General features: G+C 38.3%; 1 protein-coding gene across 2 annotated transcripts in view; it reads right to left on the reverse strand.

Moving 5' to 3' along the window:
- MRTFA (myocardin related transcription factor A) overlaps window positions 1-20,527 on the reverse strand; it is a 74,377-nt gene that overhangs the window by 51,508 nt on the left and 2,342 nt on the right. Inside the window, exon 2 of one of the 2 annotated variants that reach the window (XM_077783413.1) lies at window positions 11,352-11,477. The exons of the other annotated variant lie outside the window; for it this stretch is intronic. Within the exon in view, the coding sequence (XP_077639539.1) occupies window positions 11,352-11,382 (31 nt within the window). The 5' untranslated portion in view covers window positions 11,383-11,477. The remainder of the gene's footprint in view (window positions 1-11,351; window positions 11,478-20,527) is intronic. 2 annotated transcript variants of the gene reach the window in all.

Here is a 20,527-nt window from a genome sequence, read left to right on the forward strand (position 1 = left end):
TTCCTCTTACAGATATTCCAGGCTTCAATTTAAACCACTATGAACAAGTGAAAACAGCAAAGTCCAAAACATTTGGTTTTGCTCTCAAGAGCAGAAAAACAGAGGAAGTTCTGGCTGCCAGACCAAGTGGGTTAGTGAGCAGGATAGAGTGGAAAAGGAAGCCATTTGAATTTGTCTTAAAACAGCAAATTGGTTTTAGGAGGGAGTAACTGGGAAAGGACAGGAGGAAGATACCCTTCCCCTCATGTTAAAGCATGTCTAAGAGTTTGAGAAGTTATGTCACTAATTCCTGTGGTTGTTGAGCAAAAGCTATCCTGCACTTCTCTCTCCCACATCCTTTAAACGTCCAGCAAAAAAAGGTTTCTTCTCTATGAAACCATCCTACTTACTGCACAAAAGGGTTACCTGCAAACACTTGGAAAATGCAGTCTATTTTTAAAGTACCTAAACAAGAGAGGAAACAGCCAGGCTGTACTCTGTGTTCACACACTGCTTGTGGAAGGATTAGCAAACCCTTCATTTACTTCTCAGCTTATACTAGCAGAATTTCCACTAGGTAAACCTTCATTACAGGACTGACTTTTGCCCAGAAAGCTACTTCCTTCTCCAAACACATTGGTTACATGGGCATCAACAACACTTTGAGGCTTAATGTGACCAATATTCTTGGTTAATCTGATACAGAATTGCAATCTCAGAATCTAGATTGTTATTAAAGGTTATCTTTTCCTTATGGTTGCAGAAGTTTTCTTTACAACTTGAAAAAACTGCACTAATGGAGACATAATTCTAAAAAGACCATAAACCATCCCATTCATTTAATAAGTTAGTAGCCAACCCTAATAATTTTAGATGTGGGGTTTTTTCAACTGTTAACTTTTTCTCTAAAAGTTGTTTAAGTCCTTTGTCACAATCAAGTAGTAGTAGAGGCTTGGTTGAGGTAAAGTAGGAGACCAAGTTTTATGACACCTCTATCAATTCAGTGGTCAGCTGCCAGCAAAAGCAGTGGCCTCCTTTTCCCTTGTCATGGACGCTCATCTCACCTCACAGTAGAAAATTGCTATTGTCAGGATTGAGATAGGAAATAAGTTTCTCTTTATAATGTACAATGTATAGCTCTTGCATTGCCAAAAACCTATAAATCACCTCCAACATCAAATGCTCAAACTCCTCCTTTAGTGTTGAAATTCAGCAATTCCCTGGATATATCAATGCCAATCTTGAGCTCTCACGGTGGCATCAACAACTGAATTTGTTTACAATATAAAAATGTATAATGTGTTTGAGTTTTAATCTATAGCTATAGCATAAAATGAGACAATGTCAAGGCACACAGCCATGATATAGTTAAACTCATGATATGGACACACTGATCCTGGAAAGAACTTCCAGAGTTTTGAATGGATTCATCCCCCCTCCACACATGCAGACCTTTCAGACCTTAAGTGAAACATAAATAATGAATCTCAAGAAGGAGAGAATTTTAGACTAGATTTGGGATAGGTTTTTACCTGATGCTGCTAAATTACTCAGCTTTTGATTAGCAAGAAAAATATTCTTGTCATGCTATGGTGGAAGAAGTCCTTTAATGCTTTCATGGGACTCACCTGCCTATCACTTTAAGAAGATGCAGTTTTGATAGTACTACCATTCCTTCTCCATAGACTACATTTTTAAGTGAATCCTTTTCTGCATCAACCAAACCACAGTTTTACTTTCCTTTATCTAAAGGGAGGAGGGAAAATATACAGGCCTCCTTTCCAAGGAGCATGATTACTTTTAACACAGATTTTATCTCATGTTCAAGATTTCTGATAATGTCAGTCATGAAAGCAAAGAAAAAAGGCGAGTAGCTGTTAGGGTATATTCTCTCCCCAGCAAAACCTGCCAAATCTTAGGAGTTTTAATCACCAACTGGCCTAAAAGCATTGGAAGGCACATAGCCTAAGTGTTTATAACTGTAAAGAAAAGTGTGCTTGGAACATGATGTTTTGATTCAGACATCAGCTTTCTGTTCTGCTCGCCTCCTCATAAATCTGTAAGTTCACCTGAAACAATATGCAAAGAAGTCTCTTTAGTCACAAATTTTCCATTAGCTGCCTCATATCCCTTTAAGATATTTCTTTCTTGCTTTGGTAAAAGTTACAAGAATTTATCAGTCAGAACCTCACATTTATGGATTCTGATCAATTCAAATCTATTAAAAAAAATTTTTGGCTGGATAAACTAGGTTAAAATAAGTAGAGAGATTTAAATATAACACAGAGTCTGTGTGTCAGAACTGGGATTAGAAATCCATGTATCCTCCCTTCCTTGGCTGCCGAATCTATTTTGTAAATCCAGACACAAGAGAGGGACCATTAAGGTGGGACTGCATAAAAGCAAACAAGTGGAGGATCTCATTGAAGAGACAGACATGCAAAGGAAAACTATATGATTTTTATATGGCTGCTAGTTGTTATGATCTGGCAGAACTTGGCTGCTCACTGCCAGTACATCTAACAGCCAGCTTAACAGAAATCACTTGTGAACAAACTCTTTAGAACAAAACCAATTTTAACAGAACCATATTGCCATATGCTCACTTTTAGTAACTATGCTACAGTAAGGCCAGAACTGACTATGATCTCACAATTCTCTTCTATCAGAAAATATTTTTCCCTGGGCACAACAGCAAATCTGTCTTTAGGTTTCAGCTATAGTGTGCAGAGACAGACCCGGTGTAAGAGAGGAGAGCAGTGGGTACTGTCTGCCTGTCTCTACTGACTCAGTGGGGCTTTCACACTGCCTCCTGTGAGATCCTCCCAGAGAAGCTAATGGAGTCTGGGCCAGATGAGGAGACTGAGGTGGACTGAAAAGTGACTGGCTGGGCCAGGAGGGTGCAGCAGCACATGCTGGGGTCTAAGTGGCTGCAAAGCAGATTGGCAGGAAAGGGCCTGGGGATCCCACTGGGCACCACGTTGAACATGAGACAGCCATGTGCTCATGGACAAAGAAGGCTAAGGAAGGTATCCTTGGCTGCACTAGGAGGAATGTTCCCAGCAGATTACAGGAGATGATCCTGTTCTGCTCAGCCCTGATGAGGCCTCCCCTGGAGTGCTGGCTCAAGCTCTGAGGTCCCCAGTACAGGAGAGCCGTGGCCAGACTAGAAATCTTATCCATCTAAAAACCTGAAGGAATGGTACAAAGAACACAGAGCCAGACTCCTCTCAAATGGTGTCCAGTGACAGGATCAGTCAATGGGCACAAACAGGAGGTTCCCTACAAACATCAGGAAGGAATTTTTTTATTGTGAGTGCAACTGAGCACTGACACAGGTTGCCCAGAGAGGTTGTGAAGTCTCCATCTATGGAGACATTCAAAAGTCATCTGAACACAGTCCTGGGCAACTCGCTCTAGGGAGACCTGCTTGAGCAGAGGGGCTGGGGAAGACAACATTCCAAATTCAACCATTCTGTGAGAGACGTGTAACCACCCTTTGTTGGAACACAAAATGTCTCTCGGACATTTTTAGAGGTTCCAGGCCTTGGTCAGAGGTATTTTAGATCCCAGCAGGCAGCTGGAAACAGCTGTGATTTTGAGTTTGAGCCATGGAATGAGTTACCAACTTTGAAGGTGGAACGAGCAGTCACAAATGGTTAGATAGTATAGTAAAAGTAGTTACAGAACAGAGGGAAAAATTTTTTAGTATTGTACAGGAGGGTTTTTACTTTGTACATGGGGTCAGAAGTTCTAAGATGGAGGAGAGTGGGCTGACCCTGTTCTTCCTCCTTCTTCTTCCTTGCCTCCATGTTCTTGGTGATGCTGGCACTTATGGATTGGTTTAGAGTAGAAAAGCACTTGGTAATATAGGTAGTAGGTATTGGGGGAAAAACTGTAAACATATAATACATAATATATCATATAAAAGATAGCAGCAGCCCTGGGCGGGGGGAGAGAAGAAGCAGACAGCAGACAGAGAGGATGTCAGGGTGTGTGTGTGCCTCTGCCTGGGCCGCTGACCAAGCAGCCGCAGCCCGAGAAGACAATCTTTTAGATAGTTTGCAATAAACTGCCTTGAGACCGAACAGCAAGAGCCTGCGGAGTTTTTCTTTGGAAGCACGGGTTGGAGGAGAAACTTTACCATCACACAAGACCCCTGACCAAGCCTGGGGTTCTCACAACCCTTCTTCCAAGGACTTGTTTGTCCATTCATAGATATGTAGCAACCTCAGAGTAAAATCAAAGCAAATTCTGACATGACAAACCTCATACTGGGGAAATGCTCATGTTTTTAATATTCTTCTAAGAATCACTCACTTCTAATTTAATTCTTAAGGTTTTAAGTCTAGCATGCACTGTATATTATTCTTTACTGGCAATCTTTTCTGTCTCTTGGACTTACTACGCAGCCACTGCCACCATTTACAGGTTCCATGACCTAGAGTTCAGTAGTTTTCTCACCCTACTTATGACTTAAAGAGTTGAAACTGTTTATCTGCTTCCTCAGCTTCCCTGTTCAGTACAGAGTTTAAGTGATATTACCTAAACCAGATGAAATAATCTAGCATTATGCTCTCATAATTCCTTCTTTTTGAGGGCTCCAGGTTTCATAAGAAAGTTCAGTGAGTTAATTAGAGTCACTGATCCATCAGAAAAGTGAGGGGGTTTAAATGGCTTTGTTTTCAAAAGCGAATTAGACTCCTCATAAGGAAGTCCAATTGTCCAAGCTAGCTGGAGCTAAGCAGCAGATGCACTGAGCTGCTACTGCTGCTGCAAAACAGGAGTAAAGGAAAGTACAACCGCTTCTCCTCCCTTCCACTGGTCACGACAAATCATTGGGACAAATAATTTGAACTGTTTTGTGTTATTTCACCCTTGAGACAAGCTTCTTCATTTTTGTTCCAATTTAGTTTCTTTATTTTAGTTTACCATAAAGATATTGGGTCCCAAGAGACAGAGCTGCCACATTTCTGTTTGGAATATCTTGACAATAAACATACAGGCATGTGCTGTGTATAGATAGCCAGAGCATGTGAAATAAAATCAACACTCTGTGGGTACATCAGGATTGCTCTTTGTACTACAAGCACACTAGAGACTTAATTAGCACAAGCACAACAGTTTCATGATATGTCAGATTTATTATGATTATGCTGCAGAAATGTTTGGGATTTCTGAATTTCTTCTTCCCTCTCGGTTAATGGAGTGTAGTTGCAGCAGGGCAGCCAGACATCTGTAAATTCTGCAGAAATGTTACAAGAACCCTCATGGTCCAGGATGGGGGAGGAGGAAGAAGAAAAAAAGTGGGCATTATGGGAAAATAAGACATATACAAGAAGCAGCATTTGCTCTTAAATCAACCCCCTGGAAATTAGGTTCCCACCACAATTTAGGCCCCTAGCTCTCCACCACCAACTTCTGTTATAGGAATAAAACTATGCACAGCCAGCCTCCTCATACAAGTTAGAAAGACGTACTCAAGTACTTGACAATGCCAGAATTATGATCTTAGGACATTTTTCTCCATTAAGTCCTCCCACACTTTTCCGTTTTCTGCTCCCAGTTCTTCTCTTCTCTTCTCTTCCCCTAAATCAGTTACTCACCAGTTTTAACTAAAGAAATTATTTCCCCCCCTGCTAACTCTCCAAATTAGATGCTACTCAAAATTCTACATCAAGCTCTGCAATCTCCTGTCCCAATTAAATCAAAGGAAAGAGTAGCTCACATAAATAACATTTGCAAGATCCAGTTTTAGCTTCTAGATTTTGCAGCAAAGTTTCCAGTCCTGCTTCAGGGCCAGAAGGTTAAGCATTTCTCAATGACGCAGGCTCCCTTAGCAAGAGAGAGATGAGGAAGGGGCCCAAAAAAACCTCATTCTTCCCAGGCACTAAATCAACAACCACAGCAAACAGTGACTGCCTCTCTCCAAGGAAAACTGGGAGGAGTGGAGCAGTCTCTTATATGTAGCCACTTTGTCACCATAATGCGAAAGCCCAGTAAAAAGAGAAGAAGAAAAATAATGGTATGAACAACAATTTTTTTTAAATCCCAGAATGGAGATTGTACACTATATAGAAATCATAGTAAATTAAAAAGCATACAAACAAGCTTAAAATTCTGTAGAGAACAGAATAGACTCCACAAGTCTGTTTAAAGTTGTTGTTCTTTTCTCATCCATTTAAAGTTGTCAGTAACTTTCTAGCTTAAACTTAAAAGATCTTTTGACTTTTAAATGGGCTGAAATTTTTGTGCCTTGGAGACCATTTTTCATACGCTACACATTCCAGAATCTCATTAATCTTCCTGTTTTCAAGGTAAGATAACAATAGTGGTTTTTCTAAAAGGAGTCTACTAATCTGGATCTTGTTCCTACTTATTTAGAGGTAACATGAAATCAGCACAGGTAGACTGAAAAGTTTTCTGTTTATTTCAGTTTTTATTGAGAGAACATTGAAGGCTCTAAGCTTTGGGAATGTTTTATAGTAAGTCAAGCTCAAAGTCCTTTCTGAACCAAATGTTTTGCGAGGTGCAATTTTTCATCAGTGGTACCTCAGTGTCACAGTAACTTTAATAAATCAAAACCACTCAATATATTTTTAAAACGCATATATTTGAGTTGACATCACTGAACACAAAGTTCAAATCCCAAATATTGGAAAACACAGACAAGGAATGACAGCTTAAATCAGAGTATCTCCAGCAGAATTTTAAAAAAAGGAAAAAAAATCTCCTCAAGGTTTATGATTACAGACTGATCAAGCCTGCTTGTGCTTCACTAGAAGCTGCAACTTCTTTATTTGGGATACACTCATTTTTGAGGAAAAACAATCAGGGCAAAGAAAATGGAAGACTACAAAGAACTGCAAATACATTTCTTAACCTACTTTTGACATGGGATAATTAAATAGGTTCATATCCTGTTGGGGATCCAATGCTGTGCATAATGCCTAGGAAGCATCATTAACATTACATAGAGGATCTGATTTAAAATAAGCATCACTACAAAAAGATACCAAAAAAACATTAGGCAGGTCACATTAGCAGATACTATTTTAGCACTTGCCTACTTTAAGAATATTCTAAGTAGATGAAGCTTCTTCTAGGGAGAATATTTTGCCTGCATTAAGGTTTGCATCAGTTTAACTATGAGGAGTCATTGGCACTGAAAGCCACTGACACATTTAATATTGAAAACTAGAAGAATTTTAACCAAAGAGAGAAAGTCTAGGACAGCTGTCCAGCATGAGTGAGAAATCTAACACTTTCTAAAGCAGTGCTCAGTAAATTTATATAGGGGACTATATGACAGAATTACTTGCAGCAGCAGGAGAGGGGGCTCTGCAACCCTGAAGATTAATGCCTGCTCCATTGCTTTATGACTTCTTACCTACCTAAACTATGGCTAAATTAGACAGCATTCTTAAACCACACTAAGGTTAATCACAAAAGGGAGCTGTGCCAATGTAATTAAAACAGTTTTCTATATTAATTTTGATAGTAAAATTATCTTGACAAAGAAATCAAGGGGAAAGGGGGGCAATATTTCTTCTATTAAGATAAAAATTCTAGTTTCACCCCCATAAAGCAAGGCTCACGTTTCCTTAGCCACAAATGAAAAACCAGACTACCTCAAGACAACCAGCTGAGGTTTCTCCATTTAAAAAGACAATTTGGAAGAAATGCCAGTGTCTCCTTGGAAGAGCCCTAAGGTCAGAACAGCAGAGGGTGCTGTAAGTCTGAACTGAGGTGCAGTAGTTCCACAGTAAGGAGAATCCAGAGGCAACATGAAGCTGCGGGTTACTTTGTTTTGTTCTAGAGGGGTTTTCTGTGCTGTAGGAGTCATTTGAGTCTGGTAAAAGCAAACAGCAAACAGGTTAATACGAAAATTTATTTATAGTAGCTTCCACATAACATCAAACAATAACGTAAGAGACATTTCCAAAACCGCAACAGTTACCTATAATCCCTACCACTGATCTATACACATTATAACATTAGGGATTGATTCACATTGATGCTTAGACATAAAACATTTGTACTTCAATGTCTACAGTCAAAATGTAGACTGGGCTTGGATCCCATTATTAAACAAAAAATCCTGATTATAAACACTAATGCAAATTTCTGCTATCACAAAGGCATGGAAACTTGAGCACTTTGTTAAACATTAGTCATCTCTTAAATCTGGCAAACACTGGCTACCCAGGAGCCACCAGGTAACTGGGAGACAGAACGGATGTGTGTCTGCAGAGTATCCCTTTAGGCAAAGAACGTGGTGTAATCATCATACCAGTTCAGAGAGAATCAGCACAGCACATGTTCAGATATTAATCCAGAACCTAAATTAGTGGCAGGCCACAGAGATGACTATGATCTGCCTGAGCCACAAAGATGAAAAATTATCAGTCTGAGCCTATATACATAATCAATAATAATTCCTATACATCTGTGCCTAAAGACCCCAAACAGAAACTTAATTAATCCTTTTTCACTTCTTTTTTCCAATGCATTTGAAGTATATTCCTAAAGAAAAGCTGATTCATATTAATCATGTAAATGAGCGGGTAACTCACAGAGTATGATGACAACAACTAAACAGGGCCCATTAATTTCACAGAAAGGAAGACACTGTTTTGATTACAGTTACAACATATAAAACCTGACATGACTTTACATGTAAAGTAAACTTTTGTTTAAACAAAACTTTTGTTTTGTTTTTAATAACAATTGATGAATGATACTGAAAATTGCAGTATGATGATGACAATCTTACTGTGTACACTGGAAACTGGTTAAAATGCACACACACAGCCCTAAAGTTAATTCTCAGAAGCTGTATTTCAAAGTAAGCTAGAGCAAAAAGAAGGGTTATGAGACAAAGCAGTCATTTTGTGTCTACCACATCTTTACTGTTTTAGAATAAGCGCAGCCTGTCTGTGCCCCCTGCAAGTTAAACTTAGTTCACAGAAGGGATAAGAGCAAAAAGGTGCCTGAGTGGTTGTTTTCCTACTCTCTATTTCTTAACCTATACAGTAATACTTGCTGTATAAAAAGAATAAACAGAGTATTCTCAAAGCAGATGGAGGAATAAAAATATTATTTTCAAAAGATTATTTAATGCTTCAACAATACTTACTACAGGGATAAAGAGAGCTCCAGGAGTTTTTTGTTTAAGGTTATCAGAAGAAATAGGTACTGCTCAGCTAAATTATTCTAATGAGTACTTTTTATTGTAGACTGTCATTCTTGACACAAAAAAAAAAAAAAAAAAAAGGGAAAAAAGAAAAGCATCTTTTTATATATTTAGTTTCAGCACAATCCTTCACCTCTAGTTTGGCTAACACAACCACACTGTGATTTGCTTTCTCAATAGTTAATCACAGGGATAAAAGGTAGCAAAAGGTTATGTTCAGATCTTTCATGAATGGAATAACTCACTAATGTGCAGCTTACAGCTGTACACTCCTCTCCCATGTCTGACAACAGCCAGCCCAGAACTTTGTGCAGTTCGTAGCTCCAGCACAAAAATTTCCATATTTAAAGCTGACTTAAGGAACATCCCATTTGCTGCTTCGGAAAGAATTCCCCCTGCATGATGATGATGAAGCTCACATAGCTTTGTTCAGTCTTTGAATCACATGCAGGATTCTGGTTAAAAGCCAGTGAAGTCATTTTATCGCTACTCAGAATATATACACCCGGGGAGCTGTACCAGCAACCGGGGAACTCTTTACACTCCCCAGGAACTTGCTACCTAGATACAAAAGGTTTCATTTCCAAATGCCATAGATTCCAAACAGAAATCAAAAGTTCTATTTTTAAAGTAGTGATGATGCAAACTACAGAACTAGGAATGTTCTCCCCTCAGCTCCACCCTCCATCCAAAACCAAAATCCCAATTGTGTTGATTCAAGAGCTCATTGCAATCTTGAAATTCCAAGTTGGAGGGAGGGAGGAAGGAAGAAAAGGGAAGAAAAATACAAGTTCTACTTATTAAAACAAAACTAAATGCAAAAAACCTCACAACTACAAAAAGCTCTCATTATAAGATGAAAACAACAGCAAGGAAAAAAAATCCTTGTAACTGGTGCTTGAAAAAGACAAGATGAAGTTAGAAGGCATTTTACTGCATCAAGGAAAGGTCATTCCTCAGGTTCTAAAAGCCAATACTGAATTTCAAATCTATTTAAAACAGGAAAGAGAACATCAACCACATACTGCAGCTCTGACATTTGTGATTCCTGAAAGAGCTGAGGAGGGGGAATACACAGATATGCTGTCTGTACCCTTCCTTCCCATTAAAAGCAGTTTAGCAACTGACATCCCTAAAGCACTTCAACTTAAATCCTGTAAAGAGGGAAGAAAAAGAGTCCGGGAGTCGTGTTTTGAAAGAAAGAATGAAGGGATCAGCACTGCTTTTTCCTAAATTGAATTTAATATATCCCTAATCTGCTAAAGTAGCTCAAAAATCCAACTTTTCCCCAGAAAATAAGGGAAATTTTGCATTTGATTCAAAATAACACTAATTTTTAGCTGAAAGAATTTTTCCTTTTTCAGAACCAGCTGGATACAAAGCAAATTAGACCACAGAAGTCAAGTTTTATCTACTACAGAGAACTAAATTATTTCTGTGCTCATTTACAGTGCTGACTTCAAAACAGCTCTGCTTTTGTTCTCTCAATATGCATGGGAAAAATACTCTTGTTCATCTAAACCAAACTTCTGACAGTTTAGAACCACCTTGTTTTGGGTTTGCATACCTGTCTTGATGTCTAATAGACTTTAAGATTTTTTTTCAGCAGGTCAACAGAACAAACATATCAAAACCCAAACATGATATTCAATAGGCTACCCTACACTGAACAATCTTATTTTTCTCAGTATACTCACAGAAATAAGATCAAAATGGGATGATTATTGATGTTCAATATATACCAAGACAGTGCAAACAACACTGTTGTGCACTGAAACAAACCAAAGCTATCCAGAACAGTAAACAAAGGTTTTAAGTAGAGCAAAACCATAATGAAATAGAATTCATTAACAGAAGTAGCCATTTGTCCAAGTGCTAACATCCATTAATTCTGGCAATGCACTGTTAGACTCTACATGACCCTAAGAGGCCATAACTCTTCTCCATCCATGCAAAACGCTGGGAAAAAACTATCTGAAATTTAGGGTTTCTCTCTGGCTGATTGCACCTCTTTATTGTACTGCACACACACTTCTGCCCAGTCACCTGCTAGAAGCCATAAAAATGAATTTGTGACAAAAACAATTTTTAATTAAAAAAAAAACGTGAAGTTATATTAGAAAGTTTGTATTTGTTATTTAAACACAGAACTTGCACAGAGAAGACAGGAACATACCCAAGATTCCTGAGATTTCCCCCAGTTGCATGGGTTCCTCAAATGGCTGTTTGAAAACATTTATGTGTTACTAAATTGTAGACTGTGTCCAAAATGAACTATGCTTCTAGCACTCTTGCCTCTCCACTAAAAAAAAGGAAAAGAAAATATAATATTCATTGCTCATTCCTTCAGTGGCAAGTCTGTTACAAAGCCATGTAACAACAAAAACTATTTAGTCCATATCCTGACTGAAAAGTGACCAACAGCAAAAGAATTTGCAAGATCTCTATATAGGCTAATTAGATAATGAAGCAAATAACAAAAAGGCTTCAGCTGAACAAAAAAAGAGGCTACATAGGGAGATTAGGTTGAAGTAGATAATGGGAAGGAAACAGCAAGCTTTTGGAATCAGAAATATAAATATAAATAAAGAAAACAAATTACACAGATGCTAAAAGAGACAAGGCAGCAAAAAAGACCAATTGACTCTTGGAGAAAAAAAACACTAAAGAGAGAGCTCCCACTCCTAAGAGCTTGGTACAGATGTGCACATCAGCTTCACTGTCAGCAGAATGAAAACACACAAATTGGCACAGGGCTGGTTCCAAAACTACACACTTGAAACTGAATGCAGAATTTCACCCCACTGTGTATGTCTGCTTTTTGAATGATTGGATCAGTAATACCAGTTCTTTAAATAAGTTTAGTAGTCCATTGAGATGCCAAATAGACCAGTCATGGTTTTGGTCTTATTTTTGCTTTTTTGGAATGTCTTTTCAGCTTGATTTTCACTTTTACTTTTTCCTTCTTCCACTGTCACCAACCACCTGCATTGGCTTTTTTGCTCCTCTTTTTTTTTCAGTTTGACAGACGTTTTTTAATTTTTCTCTGGTTAATACAATATGCACCTCACTGTTCATATTGTTCTTGCCTCAGTTATTCTTTGTTCTGAAGAAACAGACCCTCTCCGCTTAAGCTATTCTCCCAGAAAAGTAAAGTTGTAATGTCCCCCTCAGTTCTTTCTCCAAAACATTAAGAATGTTTTCTCATCTTTAGTATCAAAGGAGTAGTTTTTCATGTGCCTGCCAACATGGAATACAGACACTGTGTCCTAGGTCAGCAATGGCTTCAGATACTTTTGCTTCTTGAGTGGACTCCCATTAATACCCAAGCAGTAAAAAAGCACAGCCTCATGACCTGCAGTCTTGAACAATTTTTGGTCTATGGAGTGCTAGCTGTGTAAACTCTACCAGGATAATTTATTTGCCCAGCTTAGGCCACGGTTCTCCTATTTCTTCAGTGGATGTTTGAAAACTTTGAGGAGTTGACTGAGACAACTCTTTCCATCTTTCCAGTAGGGCTTCTGAAGATGAACATCGGGACCAAGAAGATTTGAGAAGTCTTTCCTCAGCTAAGTAATTTCCCTCAATTCCTCATAATAGGTCTCAACAGACCGGAGATCCAATTTCAGCCTCTCAAGTCTCAGTTTGCCCAACACACAACTACCTCACTAGGCCAAACAAGAGCAGCCACCACCACCATCTGAAGTCTCTAAATACTACAACTGAACAAATTGGCCTCATCATCAAGTAGCTGTTTTCCTTATCTAGAAGCTTGTAATACACTTCCATTATTCAAGACAGATCTTTAAAACTTACAATGCACATGTTCCTGTTGTCACATTCCATTTCCCCACCAATCTTGTGAATCTATTTACGTAAACATTTGCCTGCTCTTGCTTAAGATTTTCCCAGCAGTGGTTGATCCAGAAAAGAAGAGAGTGTCTGCTATTGGAAGAGGTGCAATAAATCTGTATCCCCCATTAGGTAAACTACACTTGCCAGGAAATTGCCTCAACATTACAGAACGCCACTGCATAATCCAAGACTAGGTTAGGGGACTTAAGCAAAAGCTCCATTCAAGTAGTCTTTAGTGGGAGAAACACTCACCCTCAGAATTAAATGAAAGCCTCAGAAGTTGAGGCTTTGGAGGAGACAAACACAGCCACACAAAGTTTTGAGAAAAAGCAATACTAATAGGAAGGCAATTTTCCTAATTTCAACAAGTGTTACTTTATTATGTCAGCTTCCTGAGAATATAATGCACAAACTCAATTATAAGAACATTGAAATATAAATTTCACGGCTGTTCTTTGCTGGGGCGGGGGGGGGGGGGGGGGGGGACGGAATTTAAAACTAATTAGAAACAAAGCATGTTGAAGTCAACATATTTTTCAGGCCGTCACATAAGAGTTTTCTTCCCAAAAAAGCCAGATTAGATACTATCCTGCCATATGCATCCACAATACCAAACACCTTGTTAGTGTCTAAACCCTACCTCCAAAATTCACAGATTGAAAGAGTACAACAGAGGAGTGATGTGTTATGTACAAACCTTCTTCTGAATTGAGACAAACACTACATAAGATGTAGGCCTGTCTTTCCTGTCTACAACAGGAGATATAAAATAACCATACTTTGGTTCTCTAAAATAACAAAGACTATGTCAGGTCTATAAAATAAAGGTCATACAGGATCTTTATAGACATAAAAATCTTCACATATATTTTAAAAACACACAAAATTGAGTTACGGAAATTAACATGGTCAATTCCGGGAAAAAAATAAAAAATAATATAAAATTAAAATAACCAAACAAAACATAGCAATTTTGGTACCAATTCTGGGGAAAAATTAAACTAAGAAATTATTGTTTTACTTGTCTCTTTCCCAGTCATTACTTAAGAAAATGAAAAAAGCATTTGACTTTCAGGAACAAGTCTGTCTCCAATCTTTTGGCATTACCTATGTGCAGCTTTTCAGACAATGCTGCTCAAGAGATTAAAAGGACACAAACCCAAACTCCTAGGCTACTACAAGCTTGTGGTCAAATCTTACCAAGTCTCTGTTCCCATCCACAGAGCAAAGGCCATTCATATCTATATATGTATTTATTTTCATGACTACATCATGTCCTAGAGCCTCAGATAAATACACCCTACAGAAGTATCTCATGCTCCTATTAACAGATAATTCTAATTCAAGCATGGCTTACATGTGAGAAATGCAACCCTGTACATATCTAAGGGGTAAGCACAGAATCACCAGAAGGTCACAGTACTTACAAATGAATCATGTCAACAAAATACTACTGTCATTCTCAAGGAAACAGACTTTCAAGACATAAAACAAATATCGGAAAGTTTCTAATACAAGTTCTGCCCAAACTACACAATTTAAAATCCCTCTAAAGTATCAAGAATATGTTTAATCAGAAAATAAATAACAGCAAAAACACATATATCAGTCAAAAGCTAAATGGAGGAACATGTCATTGGAACAAGTCTTAGCTTTGACTGGAATTTTGTAATCTTCATGTAAATTTAACACTGGAGACCAACAAGGGAAGAAAAGAGAGATAATTTTATCTCTCATGAAGCTCTAAATTGCACAGTACTTAACATCCAAAAAGTACTCATCTGCAACCTGTACATGAAATCACCACAGTTCTCTAATTTGTCTATCTGAAGTCATACAGCCTCCTGGCACGTCCTATATAGTTCAGCAACCATGATTCACTAGCAAAAATTAACCACAGGATATGTTTGGAGTGGTACCTGATTGGAGTGTTGTCATCTGCATTTCTGGTTCCAGCAGTGTCATGTTGATTCTCTTCTCAACAGTTAAAAGCCCTTAAAGACCTCTCTTTATATAGACATAGATATGTTAAAGAAAAAAAATAATTCAAGAGGACCTCTCAACTTTAAACTCATTCAAAACTTGCAAGACATTCTCATTCTTTTATCAGAAAACTGTGCCTAGTGAGAAAACTCAAGTCTTTCAATATGCAGTCCTCTGCTTATTCACTACAGGCAAGTTGGAACAGCCCAAGATCAAATTACTGCTAGGAGAAAAATGAATACTCCAAGGGAGAGCAAGATATGAAGTTTGCAGAAGTGAGGTCCGCCCCTTGATTCTCTGTAAGTTGAAGGGAGGGGGGAGGAAGGGGTCAGAGACACCAGAACTGGCAGTTTTCCCCCTTTTATAAGAGGATGATGACGTCTTGGGTAGACTTGCAATCCCCTAAGGGGCTCTGCTGATGAGGCAACTTAGTTCCAAGGACAAGGAGACCCAGTGTTAACATAAACATGCAGATATCCTCAGCTTTGAAACAACATGGCCAAAGACATATACATCCTGCTGACATATCAGTCACTTTTCTTCAGTCTTTGCCAGTCCTTTTTCTCAATAACTAAACTACTCCCCTAATCAACTCCCCTTGCTGATCACTAAACCTGAGCTACCCTGCCTATTTCTTAAAAACAAAAAACCTGCCCTTTGTCATTCAGATCCACCCTAGATCATTCCCTCTATCTAACTAGTCCAGGCATTAAAAAAAACAGTCTTGTTTCCCACATCCGCATGATCAGTTTCAGATTATTTGGCATAGTGGACAGAAATTTTACAGTCAAGGATTTATTGAGTAAAAGATAAAAATAGAATTAAGTCTTTCCTCTCTAGATGATTCTAGCTTCCAACAGAAAGGAAATTCAGTCTTGGTCTCTAAAGAGTCTCAAGTAATTTGCCCAACAGATAATTTAATTATCTTAACAAACTAATTCCAACACTTCTGTCTCCAGAGCATCATTCCCTTATTCCCCATCTTTCCACAAGGCTCATCATCCCTTCTCTTTAGGTCATCTAAGTAAGTAACTGCATATATTTGTACCAAGCCCTAAAATATATTGAGCTGTGCACATCTAAGATACAGATAAATTTTTAGATTTTAAATCCCTTTTTGGCAAGTCAGCATCCCTGTCCTGTCACAACAGTATGCATAAAAATGAGTAGTTAGGTGTGCCAAACTGCTTAAACCCTATTTTCTGACTCCTCTAACATGAAATAACTTCAGGACTTCTCTACCATTAAGATACAAGAACTCCCCGACAGCTGAGGGAAGAGCATGGAAGGTTTTAGCAGCATATTTTTCTTCCCACATACAAACACACCTGGAGCTTTAAAGGAGGCAGGAAAAACACATTTAGCTGCTTTAAACAATGCAGGAAACTCCCTTAAAGTGATGATATTGTAGTATGTATCTGGTTTTCACACTCCATACAGCAGTAGTGTGTTGTAAAAGGACAAGAATTCAGTTCATTTGGGTTTCCCTCATACTCAAATGTCACCTTTGCAGTCCTAATCTGCAGCCAGAGTAGGCAAAAATCACTGGCCTAAAATGTTCCTTCTTGCTATGCAATCTTTATGAAAAGGAACTGCAGCAGCGCACCGTATCCTGAGCATTCAGAGACACTAGTGACACAAGTAACTCACTTTGCCACCTACTCTGAATATTCATATGCATCGTAAATAAAGGAAACATACACTTTTAGCAGAAGGCATGCTTGTTTTTGTTGTAATACATGGAAATATAAGAGGAAGCAGTATGACCCAAGTGGAAAGGAAACCTTTCCTACAGTTTCCAGGAAAATCACTTAACTCTCTGAAGTATGCATGTGTGCACTGTTGGTGATCACAAAGAGGCAGATGAAATTTAAAGCATAAAGCAGGATGTTGCTCATTTGACCAGCAAGAAAGATGAAGACTGCAGTACCAGATGTATTCCAACAGATTCCTTCATTATACTTTGTGACAATGTATTGATCGTGGCAGGGGCAGAGCTACAGCTCCAGAAGTGGCTGATAGTATTCCAATAAAAGTGAGTTATAGAAAGCCACACATTACAGAAGCAGCAAAGTACCCAATGCTAGGATTCAGCTGGCAAAGCACTAATAGCAACTGATTATTGTGAAATAGTGCAATCTTTCCTTCGTGAAGCAGCCACTCTCTGTTTAAGTAGAGCACATTGAAAATCCTGCTGAATGACATTCTCCCTTTGAAGAGTCAGGCTTCCTTTCCCCCTTACTGACCTTAACACTCAAAACAGCAAAACCAGCAACAGAAGTCCTTACACAGACAAAACAGCTGCCCAGATATGGGCCTGACTTGTTTAGCAAGCAGTTTAAATTCATGAAAAAGGGATGTTTTTTAAATAGCTATCAAACTGCATGTCCAACATTCATCAAGCAGCCCTGAACCTTGAAACCTCAAAGGCAAACTGAAGTAAGAGAGAAACTAGAAAGGAAAATAGAAGGGAGAGCAATATTATGAGCCAGTGATTGTAGAAGGGTGTTAGTCTTGTTACCTTGATAAGGAACAAAAACTTTTTTGAGAGCTAACTTGTTAAAGCCACTACAATAAAGCTGCCTTTGGCATTACTCTTTCCAGCTCAACTATTCCCCCATCACTATTTAAAAGTTTGTTTAAAATACTTCAAGGAGATTACTCCTTCTCAGTTGTTTGGTAGCTCCAATCAGTAACAGGCCAGTCATTTCTGTCATGCTCTGGATCTCATAGCTCTATCAGAAACTTTCAGACAGCATGCTAAATTTATGGTCTCCTGGGACACAAAGTCTTGTAGCACAAATCTATCCAAGACAGACTGGTTGTTTTTGTTCTAATAACCATTCCCCTTACTCTCACACAAGAGAAAACATCAAGCCTCACTGGAATGTGTGTGAAGGACAGACCAGAGAAAGCTATATATTTCCTGTCTTGGTCCTTTTCCTACAATACAGACTTAATCTTCTTCACATCTAAGTTCTGGATGAGGCAGTAACAATCACTTGGTAATTAAACATAACTATGAGTCTCCAGAATGCAGACATATTTCAGAATACTCTCATCTCTTTAAAGCCCTTTCTCTGGACAAAATACCATCATTGTTTATAAGTAATCATGCCTAGCTTCTCAAATGAGCTCATGAGTCACATAATTTACTTTTTTAAATGACAGTTTATGACATGATTTTAAGAAAACATTGTTTTGTTTTTGAAGTCAGAATAACAGGAAGACAATAATAAAATTTGCAAACTCCTTATAGCAAGTTCTCTTTGAAATATTTGAATCTAACTGTATTCAGTGTAATGACAATTCAAAATGGGAAATGGAGAGCAGAGGAGGGAGATAGGAATGTACAGCCTTATAAAAGAATTATAGGAGCAAATCACCTACAAAATTATTTAAAATAAAATAAGATACCCTAATACTCATGTATTTTAATAGTAAACGGGCATAAGAAGACAGGCACTAAATTAGGTCTTTAGAACCATTTTAAGCATTCAGCTCTGCGATTTCTGAATATAATCACCAACAGTTTACATAGCAACTATTTATCCCATGCTTTGTACAGATGTTAGTGGAGTACCTTCCCATACCTAAAGAACATGCCTTTTATATTACTTGAGTCATACTGAAATTCCACACATTCCAACTAGAATCTCTTCCCCTAACACATATGGTACTTTGTAGAAGGCGTCCCAGATCAAGCCAGCCCCAAACACGGGCAAGCTGGTGCAAGCTCCCTTTAAAGCAGCAATCATAAAATGCAACAGTTCATTGGAAAGAATGTTACCTCATCTTAAACAACCCCACGGTGAGAAGAAATGAGGAGTGTCAGAGCATTCTAACACAACGTTTTTGTATTAGAAACATTGAATAAACATTAATAACTCATCTGGAGAAGAGGATCAGTAAGCTATTAGAGCAACTATAACAATTTCAAATGAAAGTTAAGGAGAAGAGGACTTTTTTTAGAAATTATCAAGCTACCTAAGATATGTATATTTATCACCTAGTGGGTTTTCTCTTTTTTTTCTTTTTTTTAATTTTCTTTTTTTTGTAAATGCATTCATCAGGGACCTGCTCTAACCCTGCCCTAAAGGCTGGGATAACTTATCTTGGCATCTTAGCACAGGTGACTGAGAAAAATCAAGATATACCAAAGAGCTGAAGATGGCTCCATAATGGCCTTTTTCTGGCTTGTGTGATAACAAATGAGTCAGTCACAGGTGTCCTGGTTCAGGACAACAGGTAATCTCTTATAGTTAAAGAAAGTTGAGGCCTTGATGAACATGGGTAGAAGAAGGAATGTAAATCTGGGATAGAAGACTCACTCTGAAGCAAAAATTAAATAACTACACCTTAAATGTCCCATTAAGCTTAACATCTGAACAGAGCCTAATTATTGTGTCAGAACAATTTACTAATACCTTACCACATAAGGTTTCCTTTCACTGAAGTGACAAAAAATTGTTTCCTAGCTTCCCGTTTAAATGCTTCATACTGGAATTCTATATCCTTAATATCTTTTATTGCACTTTAATTGTGTAACTTTACAGCAGCTGTTCAATCAAGCTGTTCATGGTCTTTACACCCATGTGTCCAGGTGTGCCTATCCTTCCAGAAGAACATGTAGCTGTGATAAGGGAAAATATGAAGAGAAGTCTGGATCTGAAACAAACCAAAACCAACAAGAAAACCCCCAGAAACTGCATCTGGCTGCTCTTCAGTTCTAAGAGAAGGAAAAAAAACTTTAAAGGAATCTGCTGTCCTAGGACATATAGCAGCATGCGTATACAGGACTGCCCTCCCAGTTTTCCCATGGGATACATAATTCCATGATGCTTCACAACCCAAAGAAGCTTCTATTTTAACTCAGCTAATAGTTTATGTTCCAGAACCACATCTGTCACAACAAACACGGTACAAACCTATGTAATACTCTTCTACAGATACCCACAGATAAGCCAAGTCTGTTCAGCAAAAGCTACAGAAAGAGTTAATCTGTTAGAAACTCTCAGCATAAGTAGTTCGGCTGTGAGTCAGCAGTGCCTGTCTAGAACTGCAAACAGGAGACCCTTTGACACAGATAGGCAGCTTCCAGCAAGTCTCTTACCATCTCCTCCCCTCCCACTGCCACTCAGCTTGAATCTTCCTCATACCTTGAATTTGGCAAGTTGTCACAGAAGCAGTTTCACTGAACAAGATATGTTCTACAACCACTTTGGATTGCTCAAATGTTTAAGCAGATTGCCATCTCAATTGGCAGTTCATCTCTGAACTTTTTTGACATTTTTGAAACTGAGGACACAACAAAGATACACCACATTTCAGAAAGGAGTTTTAACAAGCTCAACAGCTTTCAACAGCTGTGCAATCTCCACCCCAAGATAACAGAAGTTCACATTTGAAGGAAGACATTTATTAACTCAAAATGCATCAGCTAAATTTCTAAAGAGCTCACTAAATTTCTTAGCAGCCCACTAAACCAAGTGTTCTTTTATGCTCTGACAGTTT

Source organism: Lonchura striata, chromosome 5, assembly GCF_046129695.1.
Source record: "Lonchura striata isolate bLonStr1 chromosome 5, bLonStr1.mat, whole genome shotgun sequence".
NCBI lineage: Eukaryota > Metazoa > Chordata > Aves > Passeriformes > Estrildidae > Lonchura > Lonchura striata.